General features: G+C 47.7%; 1 protein-coding gene across 1 annotated transcript in view; it reads left to right on the top strand.

The window, feature by feature from the left end:
* GABBR2 (gamma-aminobutyric acid type B receptor subunit 2) overlaps positions 1–19,610 on the top strand; it is a 352,176-nt gene that overhangs the window by 246,175 nt on the left and 86,391 nt on the right. Inside the window, exon 8 of the mRNA XM_045470233.1 lies at positions 6,411–6,471. Coding sequence (XP_045326189.1) covers positions 6,411–6,471 — 61 coding nt within the window. The remainder of the gene's footprint in view (positions 1–6,410; positions 6,472–19,610) is intronic.

Genomic DNA, 19,610 nt, shown 5'->3' with positions numbered 1-19,610 from the left:
ACCCCAGAGCAGATTAGGAATGCAAATAAAATAATGGGGACCCAAGGACACTGGCCTCTGAGGCTCTTGCTGCTGCTGTTTCTGCTACTGTGGGGACCCCACCACTGGCCACTGAGCAGTCAGCTCAGAGCCCCCCTGCCCCCGCTGCCAGTTCAGGGATGCTGGGGTCCACAGACACCTGCAGTCACTCAGAACTCCTGCTGCTACAGCCAAAGCAGGAAAAATATAGCTTTTCCCTTATGCATACTTTCTAATCTCTCGTGAATGCCTCTCATTAGCAGAACCTAAATGGAAACCAGCTGGCAGGAGATGGTGGGGAATGTGGTTTCGGACTTTGGGTCCCTGCAGCACAGAGGAGGATATAGACTGTGAGCCACCAGACAGAACTCGGCCACCATGCCAGCCAGAGCCACCCAACTCCGTTGCTTTGGAATGCAGCACGTCACAGGAACTGGTCTCGAGTGCACGTGATGATCCTCAGTTATAGCCTTGGGATGACACACGACGAAAGCTTAAAAAGAGTCACGGCGTTTATATAGACATAAAGAATATGTGTGTGGGGAGAAGAGCAAGACAAATCCCTGCTCAAGCTGGGCTTTAAGAAAGGCAAAGCCAGCCCAGCCTCCTGGCTGAAATGCCAGGCCACAGTGAGGCTGAAGCAAGGCCTTTACTCAGAACCCATCGCCTCTGTTCCCACCGTCTTCTCATGCAGGCTCCTTCAGGATTCAAGAAAGACATAGTCCCCATGACCTTTGGTGGCAGGTGTCTTAGGTCGGGTTGCCCAGGAAACAGATTCTGAGACAAAGATCTGCATACAGGAAGTTGATCAGAAACCAAACCTGGGAGGGAGGAAGTGAAGCAGGATTGGGCAAAGGGACAAGTTGAAATTGATCAGCTGTAACCATGACCTCACCATCCCATGGGGGCTTCTGGATCCCATGCTCCTTCACAGTTGCCCAGAATTGATGAAGGGGGTAGAACTGTGTCCCTTCACATTGACCATTGGATGTCGGCTGCGCCCCGGGGAGGGGGCATGACTGCCATTGGCACAGCTCCATTGGGGTGCTGGGCAACTCAGCAGCAGCCAGGATGCCTGACAGCTGGGGAAATGAGTGCCTTCTTCCCAAGGGGGCACTAGGACAGTACTCCGCAGTGTCGACCCGGACAGAAGGCACATGGGAGTCCACTACTGTTCAGGCCACAGTGTCCAGCCACCCTGGTGGTGCACTCTGAGCTGGCAAGAGAGAAAATCGGGTCCTCATGTTAGCCTGAGCCACTGTCACCACACACCGCGATGACCGGCTGCCAGAGCCCAAGTTTCTCTGTGTCCTTGTTTCCATACTACCATCCATTCTCTATCCAGCTGCCAGATCGATCTGCTCAACCCTTACATCAGATCACAGTACAGCTTTGCTCAGCCTCCCCACACCCGGGGCTCTTCCCTGTGCTTAAAATCCCATCCAGAGCCTTCCATGGCCTCCAGGTCAGATGTGACCTGGCCCTGCCTACCTACCCGCTCCCTCGCTGTGCTCCCCCACCCTGGCCCTTTCTGTTCCCGCCCTGATTCTGCCCTTCCCCTGGAGCATCTCCCTCTTGTCTTGCAGCCTTCAGCTCTTCTAGAAGCTCTTCAGTGAGGTCTTTCCTGACTGTGCAATAGACCTCTGCCCTCGCCCAGCCACTTCCTCTTATTTTCTTCATGGCGCTCTTCACTAACTAAAGTCATATTGTTGATTTAATGGCAAACTTGTTTTATTTGTCTCTCCTAATCAAATATAAATCTCTCCAAGGATAGGAATCAGCACCTAGAAGCTAAGAACCTGGCCCAGAATAGGCAAACATTTGTGGAAAGACACCTATTGGGCAGAATTTCGTGAAAATCACCTGATTGGTGTGTGGGCTTCCTTGTGTCCATGTGTCCTTGTGTCTTATTGACATTGACTTGGCTGGGATAGTGCCCCCCGCCCCCGTCAGCCATGGGCAGGGTAACACAACTGGCTTTAGTGGTCAGACCCAACATGTGCCATGGTAACTCCTTCAGGAAAGAATTGGATGGCACATCTTCCTCAGAAGGGGGCTTCATGGAGCTTCCTGGCTTCTTCTCTGCACAGACCCTCTAAATAGCCCGTTATATATCTGTGTGTTCTACACCACCCATTGGCTCATGTGGTTGGAGAACTCAGTCACTTGGGGGCTGATGTTTCTGAGAGGTGAGGACACCTTGGACCCAGATCCAACAGTTTATCCCTTTGACAGATGGAATCATATGCTATGGAAAATCCTTGTCTATGGGTTGGAAAGCTTCCTGGTACTTTAAATCTTTTTTATTAAAGCTCTCTGCTATTAAACATCTTTCAATAAGAATTACTACTGCCATTTACTGAGCACCTGCTGTAGGTCAGGAGCTGTGCTAGGTCCATAGCTCCGTGCTCAGGAATTTGCCCGAGAGGGCACTGTCCAGGTTTGTGATACTTGGACACTGGCCTCCTTCCATTGCATTACCTGAGACAGAAGGAGGAGCTACTGTTAGTAAAAATAGTTGTTGTGAAAAAAACTAAAATGTGACAGCTCTTACTTCAAAGATGGAGTAATTAGTTTTGTTTACAAAGTGAAGGGAGGTTCTCATCCCTACCTCATACTCCAATCGAGTGTCATTCTGTCCAAGTTTCGAAGACCATTTCAGTATATACTTTTTCATTTAACTAATAAAGATTCTGCAGCTATATTAAAAGCTGTAAGTCATCAAGACAGTATAGTACTGGCACAAAAACAGACACATGGATCAATGGAACAGAATAGAAAACCCAGAAATGGACCCACAACTCCTATATGGTCCAGTAGTCTTCAACAAAGCAAGAAAGAATATCCAATGGAAAAAAAGACAGTCTCTTCAACAAATGGTGTTGGAAAAATTGAATGGCTACATGCAGAAAAATGAACCTGGACCACTTTCTTACACCATACACAAAAATAAATGCAAAATGGATGAAAGACCTAAATGTGAGACAGGAAGCCATCAAAATCCTAGAGGAGAAAGCAGGCAGCAACCTCTTTGATCTCGGCCACAGCATCTTCTTACTAGACACATGGCTGAAGGCAAAGAGAACAAAAGTGAACATGAACTATTGGGACTTCATCAAGATAAAAAGCTTCTGTACAGCGAAGGAAACAGTCAACAAAACTAAAAAACAACCAATGGAATGGGAGAAGATACTAGCAAATGACATAGCTGATAAAGGGTTAGTATCCAAAATCTATAAAGAACTTATCAAACTCAACACCCAAAAAACAAATAATCCATTAAGAAATGAGCAGAAGACATGAATAGACACTTTTCCAAAGAGACAGCCAGATGGCTAACAGACACATGAAAAGATGCTCAACATCACTCATCATCAGGGAAATACAAATCAAAACCATGATGAGATACCACCTCACACCTGTCAGAATGGCTGAAATTAGCAACACAAGAAAAACAAGTTGGCGAGAATGGAGAAAGGGGAACCCTCCTGCACTGTTGGTGGGAATGCAAACTGGTGCAGCCACTCTGGAGAACAGTATGGAGGTTCCTCAAAAAGTCAAAAATAGAGCTACCATACAATCCAGTAATTGCACTGCTAGTTATTTACCCAAAGGATACAGAAATACAGATTTGAATGGCACAAGCACCCTGATGTTTATAGCAGCATTATCAACAATAGCCAAACTATAGAGAGAGCCCAATGTCCATTGACTGATAAAGGAATAAAGAAGATATATATGTATGTATGTATGTATGTATGTATGTATACATACATGTATATATACAAATGTATATGTGTATATGACATGGTATTTGTCAGAAAAAGACAAATACCGTTTCCCTCATATGTGGATTTTTAAATAATTTTTTATGTTTATTTTAAAAAATTTTTTTAATATTTGTTTATTTTTGAGAGAGAGAGAGAGAGAGAGAGAGGGACAGAGGAGACACAGAATCTGAAGCAGGCTCCAGGCTCTGAGCTGTCAGCACAGAGCCTGACGTGGAGCTCGAACCCACGAGCTGTGAGAGCCTGACCTGAGCTGAAGTCAGACACTTAACCAACTGAGCCACCTAGTCACCCCTATGTTTATTTATTTTTGAGAGACAGAGAGAGCAAGCACACAAGTGGAAGAACGGCAGAGAGAGGGAGACAGAGGATTCGAAGTGGGCTCTGTGCTGACAGCAGAGAGCCCGATGCAGGCTCAAACTCACAAAATGTGAGATCATGATCTGAGCAGAAGTTGGACACTCAACCGACTAAGCCACCCAGGCGCCCCGAAATTTAAGAAACAAAACAGTTGAATATATGGGAAGGGGGGAAAAAGAAAAAGAGAGAGAGAGAAACCATGAGAGACTTTTAATGATAGAGGGTTGATAGAGGGAGGTGGGTGGGGGATGGGCTAGATGGAGGATGGATATTAAGGAGGGCATTTGTTGGGATGAGCACTGAGTGTTGTATGTAAGTGATGAATCACTGAATTCTACTCCTGAAACCAATATTGCACTGTATGTTAACTAACTAGAATTTAAATACAATTTTTTAAAAAAGATTCTGCAAAATTTGTCCACATTTTATACCTACAAGTGTTTGGAGTTCTTCAAAGCTTGGCAGGAGATGGGTAAGTTAGATCTCCACCTTTATCAAAACACGAAATGTCCTCTTGTCCACAATGTCTGCATCTTTCCCAGCTGTGCAAAGTGGTCTATTTGCATAAAAGTGATCCTTTCAGAAGATGTTCTGTGCTTTTCAATCACCCCTAGAAATAAAATCACAGCTCCTGTCTCACCTTACGCTGAAATGTTTTCACACTTCAGGGAATTACTTGCCATCACCTGAATATGGAATTCAGTTGGCATTAGTTTCAAAATGATACTACTTTCAGCTGTCTACAGGATTTCAAAAAGGTGTCAAAGTGGCCTTAGAAGGTGTTTCTCGTTCTGAGAACAGGTTGAGTGATTCTCTTTGTTGCAAAAGCCGCAGGGCCTCAGACTTTGGGTTTCCACCAAAGGAAGATCCTTTTTGGTGCTTTCTCCCGAGAATTGAGTGGAAACCAAAGTATTGTCTGTGCTATTACTTGATGAAGGAAGAGCATAGTGAGAGTAAAGCAGTGTCTCTTTAAAACAATTTCTTTTTCTGGGGTGCCTGGGTGGCTCAGTCGGTTGAGCGTCCAACTTCGGCTCAGGTCATGATGTTGCGGTCTGTGAGTTTGAGCCCTGCATCGGGCTCTATGCTGACAGCTCGGAGCCTGGAGCCTGCTTTGGATTCTGTGTCTCACTCTCTCTCTGCCCCTCCCCCACTCATGCTCTGTCTCTCTCTCTCTCTCTCTCTCTCTGTCTGTCAAAAATAAATACACATTAAAAAATTTTTTAAACAATTTCTTTTTCTAATTGCATGTTAATGGAAAGATAGGAAAGAATTTATTTCTGGAATAGGAGCAACATGCTGTAGTGAAATGGCATGGGCATTGAAATCAAACTCAGATCTGACTCCCAGCAGCCTCACTTACAGTGAACCTAATATAGAGTGCATAACCTCTCTTGGTCTCAGTTTCTTGGTCTGTAAAATGAGGATCATCCCCCTTTCCACTCAAGCTTGTCAAAATGATTCATTGATAGAATGTGTCGATTTCCTGCACGTTTACTGAATTTTGATGGGTCATGGGTCTTGGCCAAGGAGAGACCCCACCCGCTCTTCATGTCTCCGATTTATTTAGCCCAGCATATGGAAGCCCAGTATTAGCCAGCAAGGCAAATACAGCAGATGATGCTGTGTGTAGCCCCCGGGGTCCCTAATGAGGGATGCTCGGCTGCCTGTGACACAAGGCAGGTCTCACTGGCTCAAGAAGCTTAATTTTGTGCTGCCCCATAGCCCATTTATAATTGGGGCTGATGTCACCCCTCAGGAAGAACTTACAAAAACATTCTCTATCCTTAATAAGAAATACGAACCAACCTCCAGCCCCCTTCTGGTCCTCACGCCAAACAGTCTGAGCAGAGTTGCCTTAATGGGTAGGGCACAGGCGCAGAGTCGGGGCCAGGCTCCAAGGGCTTCATCTCCGCCTCCATCTTTCCAGCACCCCGGAAGACCTTGTCCCAGGATAACAGGACACATGGGTGTTTAATGGATAATCATGATAATAACGATGATGCATATCTCAGCTTTAATTCACGTGTGTTGTTTTCATTATTGATTTTGTGCTCTTCAGATGAACCAGATAAAGTCACAACCGGTTTTAAAACAATTAGTTTAATTTTGCCTCTGCAGTCTAGCGGGAACCTATTTTTTTCAATATTAATAGTCACATTGTACGATTTATGAATTTCAGCTGAGATCCATAGTGTCTGAGCTAATATGGCATTTCTCTTTTATTTTCGTTTGTTTTGTTTTTAGGGTCAAGTTGTGTTCCGGAATGGGGAGAGGATGGGGACCATTAAATTTACTCAATTTCAAGGTAGGCTTTTTGATGCTTATTCTTTCTAGTTGATGAGTTCTTATATGGGGATGTTGTGTTTCTGCAATAAAATACATCAAAAGAAATGAAAGTATGATGTTCCAGATAAGAGAGAGTAGAGTCAGTAGAAAACACTTCTCTGTGAAAACATTAGTTTCAACTTATTTAGAATATTTTTCTCAACTGCATGACTTCTCAGGCTATTCAGTCTTCCCACATGACTCTGAGAGGCTCGTGAAAGTAGAGAGTGGGGGTTAAGCCCGCTCCAGTATTCTGAGAAAGCTTGCATTGTTTTCTTGATTATAGAAATTTTCAAACAGACCCTAAATTTGAGAGAATTGCATAATAAACCCTGTGTACCCATCACCTGGCTTCAACCATCATCCGCATTTCGCTAATCTTGCTTTATCTTTACTCACCCACCTCACCCTTTTTTTTTCTGTAATGTTTAAAACAGCTCCCAGACATTATCTCATTTCAATCTATAAATACTGCAGTATGCATTCCCAGTAGATAAGGACCTTTCAGAACATAACCACGATACTATTATCCCACCTAAAACATTTAACAAAGATTTTTTTTTAAGTTTATCCATTTTGAGAGAGAAAGAGAGGGAGCACAGGAGCAGGGGGAGGAGCAGAGAGAGGAGAGAGAGAATCCCAAACAGGTTCCACACTGTCAGCCAGACTCGACTTGATCTCACTAACCGTGAGATCATGACCTGAGCTGAAATCAAGAATCAGACACTTAACCGACTGAGTCACCCAGGCACCCCTGACAATGATTCTTAGTTGAATCTTAGACACTTCTAGTCTATGTGGATTCTCTGATTTTCTCCAAAAGGCCTTTACAGTGTGTGGGAGAATCCACACAAGGTCCACTTGTTGCATCTGGTTGATATCTCTTTTAACCCATAATCATCCCCCACGTGCTTGTTATAGGTCATTTTTTTTAAGAAACTAGGTCATTTTTTGGATTTTTCTGTTGTCCGTGTTCGAAGGGGTTCAGAAACCTTCCAGACCACGTTCCTCATGTAAGGTGGAAGTGGAGGCCCCGAGAGGGGTTGGGGCTTGTCAGAGAGTACAGGGCATCTGTGGGAGTGGGACTGGGCTTTCCTCCAGGTAGACACCTCCATCAGTCATCAGCAGATTTGTTAGCCAAAACCACTAGATGCACTGTTCTTTACCGCAGTTTTTTTTAGCATCTGGATGTTTCTGGAAAATCCAGAAACAAGAGCAGTGCCTTCTGCGTCAGATCCCAAAGTCATCCGAGGGAAAGCAAAAGTGAAATCGAGTTATTCAGGTTCATTCAGACAAATCCCACCGGATTGAGATCAATGAGGAGAGGTGTTTGGTACTATGGCTCCGTAATTCAATCTTGTAGACTCACCCATTCGTCTTCTGATGGCAGGTAATTGAAACGCATGTCAGCTCCCTGGCATGCACAAAAGATGTAATTTTCGGCAAATGCAATTATTTTCCCATTTGTTAGTCTTGCTTCTTCATTGGTTGAACCAAGTAAGCATCTTGGCAAAGATACTTCCTTTTTTTTTTCTTTTTTTGAGTGATTGTAACTAAATTCTCTTGTCACATTTCCAGTTCTCAAATTATATCATTCTGGGAGAATATTTTATAAAATATTGATTGGCTGATCACAGCTGCAAGTGCATGCCAATTTTATTGCCTTTTTTTTTTTTTTCATATGTTAGGATAAGACACCGACCCAGTGACTAGTGTTAGGCATTTGTAAGGAAAGCAGAGGAGCAAACAGAAGTTCAGAGGTGGGTCTGACCCACCTTAGCTCAAGTCCATATAGCACATCAGGCAAGTGACTTCACCTGTGTGGAGTTCTCCTCTGTAAAATAGGAATATAATCCTACTTACCTTCTTGGAATACGGGAAGAACTCAATGAGATAACACGTAGAAATATGTGCACGTATTTCTTGCTCAGCAAGTAGTAGCAATTATGATTAGCACTGTGTCAAAAATTATGACACTTTTCTGGGGCAAATCCAGATTTTCTTGGTGTGTTGAAACCCCCCCAGGTGCCTTTCCATCTGCCTGCCCTTTATAGCTTCTCCCCACACTTAGCCATATGTAGGATGTCAGACAGGGAAGGGTCTTAGAGATGATCCCACTCCACTACCTCATGGTGTAAATGGGAAACTGAGGCTCAGGGGAGGGAAGTGTTCTGCCCAGGGACACAAGCCAGTTAGTGGCAGAGCTGAGACTGGACCTCAGCTCCCCCCGCCTTGTGCTCACATGCCCACCTCTGCCTGTTTTCCCTTCACATTTGTGTCCAGTTTTTTTTTATTTGTTTAATGTTTTATTTATTTTTGAGAGAGAGAGAACATGAGCAGAGGAGGGGCAGAGAGAGAGGGAGACACAAAATATGGAGGAGGTTCCAGGCTCTGAGCTGTCAGCACAGAACCCGGCGTGGGGCTCGAACCCACAAACTGTGAGATCATGACCTGAGCCAAAGTTGGATGCTTAACCGACTGAGCCACCCAGGTGCCCCTGTGTCCAGTTTTTATTGAACATCAGAGCTGGGCCTGCAGAGACTCCTGTTTATACAGGTTTTTTCTCATATAATTTATTGTCAAAGTGGCTTCCATACAACACCCAGTGCTCATCCCAACAAGTGCCCTCCTCAATGCCCATCTCCCATTTTCCCCTCTCCCCCACCCCCAACAACCCTGTTTGTTCTCTATATTTAAGAGTCTCTTATGGTTTGCCTCACTCTCTGTTTGTAACTATTCTTTTCCTCCTTCCCCTCCTCCATGGTCTTCTGGTAAGTTTCTCAAGATCCACATATGAGTGAAAACATATGATATCTGTCCTTCTCTGACTGGCTTATTTCACTTAGCATAATACCCCCCAGTTCCATCCATGTTGCTGCAAATGGCCAGATTTCATTCTTTCTCATTGCCAAGTAGTATTCCGTTGAATATATAAACCACATCTTCTTTATCCATTTATCAGTTGATGGACATTTAGGCTCTTTCCATAATTTGGCTATTGTTGAAAGCACTGCTATAAACATTGGGGTACAAGTGCGCCTATGCATCAGCACTCCTGCATCCCTTGGGTAAATTCCTAGCAGTGCTATTGCTGGGTCATAGGGTAGATCTATTTTTAATTTTTCGAGGAACCTCCACACTGTTTTCCAGAGCAGCTGCACCAGTTTGCATTCTGTATGGGTTTTTTAAAAAATATTTACTTATTTTTGGGAGAACACAAGCAGGGGAGGGGCAGAGAGAAGGGTGACAGAGGATCCGAAGCGGACTCTGCGCTGACAGGCTGACAGCAGCAAGCCTGATGTGGGGCTCGAGCTCATGAACCACGAGACCATGACCTGAGCCAAAGTCAGATGGTCAATCGACTGAGCCACCCAAACACCCCTGTTATACGTTTTTAAAACATAGATCCTGTTGCTAGAGGGATTCTGTTATTTGGGGGCTGAAATGAGCCACTAGAATGCTGGGGGCATGTTTGTGTCAGCACAGGAGTTCATTTTCCAAATGTAAAGGGTCTCAGAGGTGCACTGTCTGCCTGGATGGAGGGGCATTGCATTATTGAATAGGCTGACCACCTGAAGGGTGCCTGGTTATCATCTGGGAAACTGAGGCCCAGACAGGAGAAGTGACTTGGCTGGGGCAGACCCATCCCATGGTGAGGTCATTCCTTCTAGTCTCTGGCCCCATGCTTCCCCGGGCTGGTCCACACAATGTTTTCTAGGACTTTCCAGGATTTACCCATAGGATGGGCCTGCCCCTCATCCTGGATTACCCACTCTTACATCGCCACTGGCCTTTCAAAAAGGCTTCTAAATGGGACCACCATGTTTTTTCTGCCGTGTCCTTCATGCTGACTCTCTCCCTGTCTGCTTCTCTCTCCCTTACTCCTGCCTTGTATTTAGAGGGGACAGTGAACAGCAGGGCTTACCTCAGAGCTGGCTCAGACAGCCAGCCCCAGCAGTGGGGCCTCTCTTTGCAGGGGCTGCTTCGAGACTCACACTCAGGCTGTCTCAAAGCCCACTAACCTGATCTTGTAAGATGGCCCATCCCACCCTTCCTCTGAAGACCTCACGAGATGCTCTTTCAGCTTCTTGTTTGTACAGAGCTCCTGGTGCCTTCCAGACTCTTGTACCTACCATAAAGGAAGCATTTTGTAGGAGGCTCTGTGTTTGCAAAACTAAAACACGAGTGAGTTGGAAATGGGAGGCAGCTTTGGAGAGAAGACTAAAAGGGGAGTCAATAAACCGTCCTCCTGCACTTTCTTTTTTTTTTTTTTTTAATTTTTTTTTTCAACGTTTATTTATTTTTGGGACAGAGAGAGACAGAGCATGAACAGGGGAGGGGCAGAGAGAGAGGGAGACACAGAATCGGAAACAGGCTCCAGGCTCTGAGCCATCAGCCCAGAGCCCGATGCGGGGCTCGAACTCACGGAGTGCGAGATCGTGACCTGGCTGAAGTCGGATGCTTAACTGACTGCGCCACCCAGGCGCCCCCTCCTGCACTTTCTGATTCCAAAGCTGTAAAGTTGGTAGGACAAATGCCTGGAATTTGGTAGGCCTCCAGTACAAGTTTATTGAATTAATCTGGGAGCAAAAGACCTGGATTCAAGTCCTTGCTCTGAAACTTAGCAGCAGTGTAACCCTGGGCAAGTCACTTCATCTCCCTAGGCCTTAACTTAATCCTCTGGAAAATGGGATGGCACTGATGCCAGCCCTTGCCCAGTTGGAGTGGGGAAAGGGCCACATGAGATCTTGCTCTATAAATTCTCAAGAGCTGGGAAGCTAGTCACATTCCTGACGCAGTGCCTGGCTTCTGGCCATCTCTTGGTAATGCTCACTGGATTAGCTGGTGATAGGACTTGTGGAAGTTTAAGAACATCTTCATTTACTTGTGGTTTGCAGTGACTTGTCTCGCAAACAGCAGTTAGCCTTGACAGCAGAGTGAACCAAAGCTAATTCAAGATGGTGGCCATTGTTGCATCAGCCTGGAGAAACTGCCTCTTTTGTAAAGTTAGGAATGCTGGAGAAACAGAACTGTTCTAAAATAACGTGCCAGGGTTAGATTCATGGCCTCCCTTGAGACGGAGGCATTTTTAATCCAGGAGAGGCTTCAGATCCCTACGAATGATCTCTCCATTTACTTCGTTTTCAAGGGTTCCCAGAGCTTTTAACTGTCAACAGGACAATCGTAGAGTGTAGATGGTGGATGCCATCAGTGACACATCCATACTCCCTGAGCATCCATTATTTCCAAAGAAATAGCTCATTAAAGGCACCTGAACCCCTCACCCTGTGCAAGGAGAAGGCCAGATGTCCAGGGAGTTAGCCCTTCCAGGGACAGCCTTGCACCAAGGAGGAGAGAGAAGCAGAGGATAAACCTCTCAGTAGCCTTCCCTCTTGGGTGGGGAAACTGCAAGGTATGTTCTGCTCTGTCTCTGGGGGTCCCCAGTGGGATTTTGCCTCAGCTGCCCACCCAGAAACCTGCTCATTAATGCCCCTTTACTGGCTCCCTTCCCTTCCCTGTCTCACCTCCCCCACACCCCTTCAAGGTGCCCTAGGATCACCTCTCCAGTAAATTCCATGCCCTCTTACTCTTGCCTCGGGCGCTGTTCTGAGTGACCCACCTGTGGTCAGAGCAGGAGTTAGCGTCCTGTTGGCCGCACACCTTGGGTGGAGTGGGGGGCCAAGGCCCGGACTCCTTTCAGTTCCACATTCACTCACCCTCCCCTACGCTGTCGCTGACTTTCATGAAACCACGTGGAGAGGAGGATGAATGCCAGGGAATTGGCTTCTTTTTTCTCTCGAGAGAAGAAAGAATCCATGTTCCTGCCGAAGTCTAAACACAGTTGGGAGTTTGCAGCAGGGGAGGAAGTCGAGTGAAGCCATGATTAGAGCCTTGTTTGTGCTCTTCGGCAGCTCTGAGCATCTGTGTGCTCCACTCGCCGGCCCTGCCTTCATTAGGCCTGTTTGTCAGAGTCACAGCAAATGACGATGTGCTTGAGTTTCACACGGCTTCTGTGCAACATAAAGGGCTCAGACTTTGGACTTTTATGTTTCGGCACCTGATTTGAAGGGCTGGGGTCTTGCATCACGCCAATGGCATAAATGTCATTTGGAAGGTACCTAGTGACATGTGGGCTCGTCCTCCCCGCTGGCAGCCATTAATTACCTTTAGGTCTTTGGGGTAAGAGATACGGTTCTATGCAGTGCGCATTTCCTGAGCACCTGCCAGGCGCTTTACCAAGTCCTCTGAGGGAAGCCAAGTTGAATAAGATACGGTCCCTGCCTCCCAGGGGCTTCGTGATTTCTCGGGCAGAGAGCCAGGCCGATAAAAGTGGGAAGATGATTTCCCAGAACCTACTAGAAAACTTTCAGAGCTAGTCTGGCCCTTGTTTGAGATGCTCGAGGCTGGTTTTTAGTATCAAGGAGTGTGTCGTAGCTCCCTTCACCCCGCCGTGGGTCTGGAAAGGCCAGTTGGTTGGACTGCCGCTCGCCTTGGTGTAATTAAGATGGAGACATAGTCCACTAACCTGCAGGATACGGTGCGGGGCTGTGGGTCAGCAGGAATGGAAGGACACACGTGTATGTGGGCTCCTTGACGCTGGGAGCCTGACTCTGACACTGCCCAGCCTTCGTGATGCAGGCTTACCTTTCAGAGAGCCAAGAAAGGTAGCCTGGAAGACAGAATTATTAACAGACCTTGTGTTTCATTGAGCTATAGACTCTCCATGTTGAAGGGAGCCCTGACTCTCTTTTGCAGCATTACCTCTACTTAAATGCCTCCGGTGATGGGGAACTCATCTCCTCATATGGAGAAAGTCTATGCGTGTTCGAAGTCTATGCCTCTTCATCACTAGCTAGGTGCTGTGGCTTAATCTCTCTAAGCCATCATTTCAGCATTCAGTTTAAAATAGTAAAATTAAAAGAGATCACTTTCTTTGCCTTGAGTGATGGTGACAATTCAATGGTGTGAAGCTATGAACAGTTTGGTGACTGGCACAGAGAAGGGCCGTGGCAACTGTAACCCCAGATTTGCCCCCCCCCCCCGAATTTCTTGAGAAAAGTAAGATCTTCCTCCCTTAGGACACATTTCACGTTCCTCATTTCATGGGACATTGTTATCATTGGTCCAGGAAAGCCCTTCTCTGTTTGTCTATGCCCTTATCTTTAGCATTTGTTCTTATCCCGCACTCCCGCCTCCCCCAGGAGAGGGCAAACACTCTGAGTATTTTAATGCATATATTGTGTTGATATGTCCTCACAAAATGTGGATTGATGTCTTGAATGCACATATTTTGATTTATATCAGTGCAACTGGATTACATATCTTCTTCTGTTTCTTTCTTTTTCTTTTTTTTCCTCCCACTCAGCACTTTCTTTTTGGAGATGCTTCCATGTTTCTATGTGAACATCTGAGCCATGACTTTCACTGATCATCCCATGGGGTGCATTCATGCTTTACCCATCCATTCTCCCAGTGACAGACACCCAGGCCACCTTCAGCTCCCTACCTATACAAATAACGAGTGTCCCCTCATGAACCCAACTGGGCATTTATTTAGGACAAATGTCCAGGAGCAGAACTGTTGGATGGGGAGGTGGTGAACGCTAAACATGCCTAAGATCTGCCAAATGGCTCTTTCAATACCCACACCCATCTCCACTGCCACCAGCATGGAGATTCCTGTGTCCCTCCTCCCACAAGTACTTGCCAATCCCTGGCTCTCTCATTTTCTGCCCATCTAAAGGAAAAAGTAATATCATATTGTGGTTTTAAATATCATTTCTCTGTTAACTAATGAGGTTTGGGCATTTCTTCCCGTGCTTATGGGCCATTTGTTGATTATGACCACTTTTATTTTGAGGATACTGTCTTTTCCTTGTTAACTTGCTAGAGATCCTTATACATTCTAAATCTTGGTTTCCTTTTACCTTTAGGCTTTGTAGATATCCTCTCTAATTCAACCACTTGTCTATAAAGTATTTGTTGAACAGAAGTTCTTAATGTTGATGTGGATGAATTCCTTTTTCTCCCATATGGTTTGGGCTTTTGAGGTTTCTAAAAAATCATTTCCTGGCACCTTCATGCCAGGTCCTGACTGGATATAGGGGGGTGCCGAGCTGGGTAAGATGCATCCCTGCCCTCAGAGAGCTCCTGGTCCAGTGGGCACAGACACAGAACCTCAAGTGCATACGACATGTGGTGAGGGCATTCAGAAGAGGGGCAATTGGCTCCACCTGACAGATTCCAGGAAGGCTACCTGGGAGATGTGGCACCTAAGACGAATTCTGAAGGGCCAGTGGGAGCTAGCCAAGAAGAGAAGAAAAAAGATATTCTAGGTGCAAATAACCTGTTGTGTTTGTATGTGTCCTGTGTGTCCCCTGCTACTTAGCTTTTGTCCCGGCCCAGTTTACCTAAGTCCAAAGACAAATCTGCCCTTAGCAGGGTTATTATATTCCCAGGCCATTTGACCAGCGTCCACCTGGCCTGTTAAAAATTTCCAACCAAAGGTCACTGACATTAATTTGTTAAAAACGTGGCAGCGACATATTGTTTGTGAAGACAGAGAAGAATGTTTGCAGGATTCGGGCCAAGGAAGCACAAAGTCTGTCTGCTCAGTGCTGCCGAGAGGTGCGGCTCAGCTCTGCTCCTCACCGGGTGACAGGAGGGTGACCCTCTAGGGCCTGTGCTCAGGCAGTGACCAGACCGGGGATTACTTCCTGAGGAATGGCTGGCCACCTGGAGAAGAGTAGAATCAAAGCCCATGATCACCGTGCTCTGACCTCTGAAGAACCACCAGGAACAGGGGTCCATGTGATGTGTGCCCGCCTCCCCCCGCCCAGGCAGAGCCAGGACCCGTGAAGGGAAGTCTCAGGAGGCAGATTTCAGCTTGGAATGAGGAAGACCCTTCAAAGCAATTGCAGAATCACCGAACAAGAGTTGGAGGCCGTGAACATCCCCCCATCCAGCCTACTGGCTTTAGCAAAACCCATGAAGGGGCCACGACTTCCTGGGGGCTCCTCACTGAGGCGACAGGGCAGCCAAGACTAACTCCAAGGGTCCTGTCTACCAGCCAGAGTTCTTTCCTACCCCGAGTTTAGGGTTTTGGTAGGGGGTCCTAGAATGAATGGAGTGATTGTGTTAGGCTTTCATGTTTTATTTTTGTTGAGTCAAATCCATCCTTTGTTTTTTGCCTCAGAGTCATACACTGAGTCTGTATGTTTGTGACAAACTTTAAAGAACACGTACACCTCTTTCCATTCAGATCTAGAGCCAGTTGAGGACAAATGGACGGTGAGGGGGGAGGGGAGGAGAGCCCACGTAGCAGGATGTTGGCGACCCTATCACTCGTCCTCCCGCCTGGGGGTTGCGGTCCCAGGAGGAGGCAGAATCGCTCTGATTGAAGCTGTTTCCCGGCCGTCTCGTGCGTGCTCCCAGGCCCACAGCCAGCGAATATTTTCAGACTGGACTTTTTTTGGCAGCCCAATTTTCACCAATAGGACCTATTTTCTTTACGTATCATCCAAATATAAAATTTGAAATAAAGAAGGAGCTTTTTAAAGAAAACCCTTCTTTTTGCCCCACAACAAGGAAGCAGCATTGTTCTGCAGGAGAGGGGCTCTCTGTTCCACACTATTTTTAGCTTCTTAGAACAGAAAGTGTCGGCATTGAAAGGCCTTCAGTCAAATGCAGTGGTTCTCAACTCTGGCTGTGTGTTAGGATCAGCTTAGGAGACTTTTAAAAAATCCTGCCGCCCTGGGGCGCCTGGGTGGCTCAGTCGGTTAAGTATCTGACTTCGGCTCAGGTCATGATCTCACAGTTCATGAGTTTGAGTCCCACATCGGGTGAGCTCGAGCCCTGCTTTGGGTGAGCACAAGCACCGCTTTAGGGCGAGCCCTGCTTGTCTCTCTCTCTCTCTCTCTCTCCCTCTCTCTCTCTGCCCCTTGCGCACTTGCACCCTCTCTCTCAAAAAAAAAAAAAGTACTGCCGCCCAAAACCCACCCCTCAACCCCCCAGAAGTTCTAATATAATGGACCCATATTAGGACTAGGGCATATGTTTTTTCTAGCGGTTGCCCGGGTGATACTAATGCCCAGCCAGGGCTGAGATCATTAGAAGGAAGCCCTGCAGTGCGGTTAGCAGATGGAGAAACTGAGACCCAGAGAAAGGGACAGTGTGTCCAGGGTCACACAGTGAGTCAGTGGCAAGCACGGCAGAGTTGTGGGGGCAGGGAGGCCAGCCAGTGACACTCTCAACACTGCAGCCCTCTGCTCGGTTCCTTCATCCCCACCCCCCACCCCCTGATGGACCCTTCTAGTCTGTCCACAGATCCCCTGGTCCACAGTCTGCAAGGCCCGGCCTATAACCAAATGAGTGGCTAATGTTGTTTGCACGGTGGAGTTACCAAGGAAGCCAAGAGTTAACAATTGAGAGTGCTGCGTGCCTCTCATGGTCTCCATCAGCGGGGCCACGGGTGAATGGAAGAGCACGGGGGGCACCAGCCTTCCACCTGCAGACCCCAGAGGGGCCCTGGGTACAGGGCAGGGGGTGGGGGCAATACTCTGTGTTACCTGGGGATGCCAGAAGCAAGACTTCAGGTTCCACTCAGGAAATAACCAGCCGGCAGGAATCATAAGGCCTGGGCACACCTCGGGCACAGCTCCCACACCAGAGGCAGTCTGTCCCCCATGCCCTCAGCCCACAGAAACTGAGGTGCTTAGGGGGGAGGAGCAGGACTCATGGAAGGCTTCCTGGAAGAGGTGGGTGTAGGGTTGGGCCGTGTTGGTTTAGTAGAGGGAGGGGAAAGCCACCTTCCAAGCAGAGGGACCATTGTGGGGAACCATGGCAGTAAGAAAACATAGGGAGTGTTAGGGGATCTAGCAAATAGCTCGGTTACTTTTATCATGAGGCAAACGACGACGTATCAAACACTTACTGTGAGTTAGGTTGCAAGCCAGAAACTGCCAGTATTCTCTTTAGTCCTCATGGCCACTTTGAGAGTTCCCATTTTAGAGCTACAACAACCTGCTAACAAAGTGCAGGCTGGAGGGAAATACTATCTGCAAATGAGAACAATTTTACCTCCCTGGTAGGACTGGGTGAGGCTATCATCCCTAAACTACAATGTCAGAGACTGTGAATTTTTTTTTGAATCTTTATGTCTCCAGCCTCCGGCCCGGAGCCTGACACATAATAGTTCCCCCCCCTGCCCCCCATCAATGTTTGTTGAATGAATGAATGAGTGATTAAGAGATTTAGCATAAGCATCCCACAGCACCCAGAGGTCCAAGGCCACCTTGATCATGGGTAAGGCCAGAACCTTATCTTCCACCACCCACACTGAAGTTTTTGAGGGATTCTTAATCATGAAAAAACCTGGGGCCGGCATGCGCTCTGGAAATGTGGGCTCAGTGACCAGTATGAGCTCTGCCCTTTCTGAATCCAGAAGTAGGGGAGCCAAGTTCAGGCCACTTGGTCGCTGCCCAACACATAGCTCTGAGTGTTCACTTCACTTACTGGGGCGAGTCAAGCCCAGCTCATGTTTTGCCATGAGCCTTAAATCCAAGAACATGAGAAGCACCAGTGATCCCCCAAGCGGTACCCCAGGGAGAGATTACGGTGATTATGACTTTCTTGGGAAGCCGAGTATTACTTTGGTGCTAAGGGACAGTACAGTAGAGTGTGTGAACCAGAGGGGTGGGCTGTGTGGCTGGGGCGCAGTGGGGTGCCAGCCACACCACTTCCCGGCTCCTGGTGATCTGTTCCAATCAGTCTGCATATTTCATGAGCTGCCTCCCCACGCCAGATAAATAAATCAGGGCCTCCTCCTCCGAGCGGCGGGAGCTGATTGGGGCTGAGGACTTCAAAAAGCCAGAGCAGGGATGCCGGAGCTCCCAGCAGAGTCTGCTAATGTGACATTTAGGAGCTGTGACCCAGGCAAGCGACAGCCACCTGCACAGTGTGACAGCCCCCAAATGGCAGGGAGACCATTGTGGGGAGAAGGGAGTGACTTTTACAGACCTGTTTTCCACCCCACAGTCAAAGGCACACAGGCGAAGGGTGGCCTATGGGATTCCCTGTTCCGCTTCCTGAATGTTTATAAGGGACCAGCAGCACATCTGCATCTCTTCAACGAAATTCACTCAGAGCCAGAGCCCCAGCCAGCCGGCAGTTCCTGCGGTTACATGTTCGGAATTCCTGTACCCGCGCCACCTTATGGCATTCTTATGCCCAGCATCTGCAGCTCAGGGGACCCGCTTGCCCTACGGTGGGCATGTGGGCACAGCTCTCCGCAGTTATTACACTCAGGAGGCCCACGTGGCCCGTGGCAGCTTGGCACAGAACTGTCACTGCTCAGGGATCCCGTCAAGGCAGCCCCATGAGAACATAGGCGGTGGGAAACGTCCCGGGTTTGAGGCTGGGCTCTACTCTTAGAATGAGGGAGGGGCAGCAAAGCTACAACCTGCTGAGCCTCAGTTTCCTCATCTATTTGGTGGGACTGAAGCCACCAACTCCAGCCATGAGAACTGAGCAAAAAAAGGCACCTAAAGTTCCTGGCACAGATCCAGGCACGTTGTCAGGGCTCGGTGACTCTTCCGTGGGCCACCCTGCCCTGCCCACTCCCCAACCCTGTCAAAGCCAGTTCTGCCCTGGGGGCTTCACTCTACTTCCACACTTCTTGCCTTTGGCCCTTCTTCCCCTGAACCTGCTTCATCTCCGGTCACCAGCACCCCACACACCAAATCTACTGACCCCCTGCCCTAGTTCTAGTCTCTCAGTGACATAGGACATTGTCCCTTTCCTTGGCTCCTGGGATGCCCACTCTCTCCGCCATCCTGCTCCCAGCATCCTGGCCAGTATTTCCCAGTTCCTTGCAGCATCCTTGCTCTACCAAGCCCCTAGGAGGTTGGTGCTCCCCAGGATTCTGCCCTTGGTCCTCTCCTCCCCTTGGCACTGTCCCTAAGGATCTCCTACCTGCCCCCATGCTCCAGCTCCCAGCCTACATGCTGATGGCCCTGACTCGCTCCCTAGCCCAGAACTCTCCCCTGTCTCCAGACCCAAGGACATCGCCACTCTCATGATCCATAAGCACGTCAGGCTTAGCGTGCCCAAACCGGAATG

The sequence above is a fragment of the Leopardus geoffroyi genome, chromosome D4 (assembly GCF_018350155.1).
Source record: "Leopardus geoffroyi isolate Oge1 chromosome D4, O.geoffroyi_Oge1_pat1.0, whole genome shotgun sequence".
Classification (NCBI taxonomy): Eukaryota; Metazoa; Chordata; class Mammalia; order Carnivora; family Felidae; genus Leopardus; species Leopardus geoffroyi.
This window is presented reverse-complemented; position numbering and strand designations above follow the sequence as displayed.